The sequence below is a fragment of the Littorina saxatilis genome, linkage group LG10 (assembly GCF_037325665.1).
Source record: "Littorina saxatilis isolate snail1 linkage group LG10, US_GU_Lsax_2.0, whole genome shotgun sequence".
NCBI lineage: Eukaryota > Metazoa > Mollusca > Gastropoda > Littorinimorpha > Littorinidae > Littorina > Littorina saxatilis.
Genome location: NC_090254.1, coordinates 42904223 through 42906578, shown reverse-complemented (window position 1 = coordinate 42906578; position 2356 = coordinate 42904223). Strand labels below are relative to the sequence as shown.

Genomic DNA, 2356 nt, shown 5'->3' with positions numbered 1-2356 from the left:
TTGACATGACACTCGTTGCGTATGGAAAATACGCTTGAATCTAATGATTTTGTTGTTGTTACATATTCGTTGTGTGTTACATCAAATCGATATTGTTAGGCATCTGTCCGTGTTTCCATCCGTCCGTTCGTCCGTCCGTATGTCCGTCCGTCCGTCCGTCCCACTTTTGATCGCTAATAGCTCCTGGGTTTGTGGGCCCGTTATCGTGAAATTTGGAATGACATATACCATTGTTATGGTATATATGTACCTGGACTTTGCTGATGACGTGGCCCTTCTTTCCCATTCCCAACAACAAATGCAGGAGAAGACCAGCACTGTGGCCAACAACTCCGCTCGATTTGGCCTCAACATCCACAAGGGGAAGAGCAAGGTCCTTAGGACCAACGCAACAGCCAACACGACCCCCCTCACGCTGGATGGTGAAGCACTGCAAGAGGTAGACAATTTCACCTATCTCGGAAGCATTGTCGACAAGCAGGGTGGCACGGACGTTGATGTTAGAGTCCGGATTGGCAAAGCAAGAGCAGCTTTCCTTCAACTGAAGAACGTATGGGCATCAGCAGACCTGAGCATCAACACCAAGCTCAGGATTTTCAACACCACGGTGAAGTCAGTTTTGCTGTATGGAGCCGAAACCTGGAGAACTACAGTTGCCATCACAAGGAAAATCCAGACCTTCATTAACACCTGCCTCAGAAGAATCCTCCGAACTCGCTGGCCTGACACCATCAGCAACAAAGGCCTTTGGCAGCGAACAAAACAGTTATCCGTAGAACAGGACATTCTGCAAAGACGCTTCCGGTGGATTGACCACACACTCGCGCGACAGGTCCTCACATGGAACCCGCAGGGCAAGAGGAGACGAGGCCGGCCGAGAAACACCTGGCGTCGTGACTTGGAGGCAGAGGTGAAACACATCATGTTACTTGCCTTGGGAATTTGCTTGTGATGAACGTTTGTGCACGGCAGATCCTAGATTCAGAAAACAACCAAACTCATGGATTTTATATGGAGATTCATGTGTTCAGGCCTGTAGTTGTTAATTTAAATGCGATATGTTTGTATTGTTTGCTCCAGAGATGTATACTTCGTACATTAGAGCGTTCGGAACTTTTCAGTCGCAAAAGTAGTACCGACGCAGAACAGCTTCTCAACCCATTGAGCTATCGAGGATTCAGGCTGTTGCTGGGTCGTTATTTGTTTGGTTGCTGGGTGTTTATCGAAAAATAACTAGCTCTACAAGTTTACAGAGGTAAAGAAGCAGAGGGGGGAATAAGTAGAGGTTACATGCCGAGTCTCAGTGATTATTAAAAATAATGGTCGAAGTTCGCGGATCATGAAAAATGCGAGCTTTAGCGAGCTTTTTCATGACCGCGAACTGAGACCATTATTTTTTATAATCACTGAGACGAGGTGTGTAACCTCTTTATTCCTCCTTTCTTCAGTTATTCAAAGAAAAGAGGAGTTTTTTTGCGAAAGTTTGATCGAATCCTATTCACTCAACCAGTCAACCTGCGCAGGCGATCGATTAATGCGCGGTTGTATAGTTCCGTGCAAATCATTCTATTCTTTTAACACTTTTTGTCAGTTTTCCTATTTTGGACTAAAATCAAGTACACAGATATGCTGTGATTCTGCTGTGGTGGTAAAGGCAGATATTGTGTGTTCTGTTTATACTTTGGTATCGCTTAGGATAATGTTCTTTCGTCAAATGGGACTAGCAGACGAACTTTTGCACCCGTGTTCCAACGTTAAAAACTGTATGAAGTTCAGTTTTCTGCTGAAAAGAGTGTATGAAACCGCTTTATGTTGTTTAAATTGATGAGATGTGTGCATTTGGTTGCGTGTGATCTGTTTATAAAATGAAATATTGTTGAAAACTGACCGTCGGATTGCAATCTGTTGTCGAAGAAACAGTGAACAAAAATTTGAAAGGGGAACTACTCTTGTCGCTAGACAAAGTATGAGAGTTATTTGCCTTGGGAATTTGCTTGTGATGAACGTTTGTGCACGGCAGATCTAGATTCAGAAAACAACCGAACTCATGGATTGTATATGGAGATTCATGTTTCCAAGCCTGTTGTTGTTAATTTAAATGCGGTATGTTTGTATTGTTTGCTCCAGAGATGTATACTTCGTACATTAGAGCGTTCGGAACTTTTCAGTCGCAAAAGTAGTACCGACACAGAACAGGTTCTAAACCCATTGCGCTATCGAGGATTCAGGCTGTTGCTGGTTCCTTACACCCCCGGTATAGGGGTGTGTATAGGTTTCGGTCGATGTGTTTGTTTGTGTGTTTGTGTGTTTGTGTTCGCATATAGATCTCAAGAATGAACGGACCGATCGTCACCAA

The 2356-nt window shown here is 44.0% G+C and overlaps 1 protein-coding gene across 1 annotated transcript in view; it reads left to right on the top strand.

Annotated features, from left to right (window-relative positions):
- Positions 1–244: 244 nt before the first annotated feature.
- Positions 245–2356, top strand: part of LOC138979082 (uncharacterized) — a 33504-nt gene continuing 31392 nt past the window's right edge. Inside the window, exon 1 of the mRNA XM_070351893.1 lies at positions 245–854. Within this exon, the coding sequence (XP_070207994.1) occupies positions 245–854 (610 nt within the window). The remainder of the gene's footprint in view (positions 855–2356) is intronic.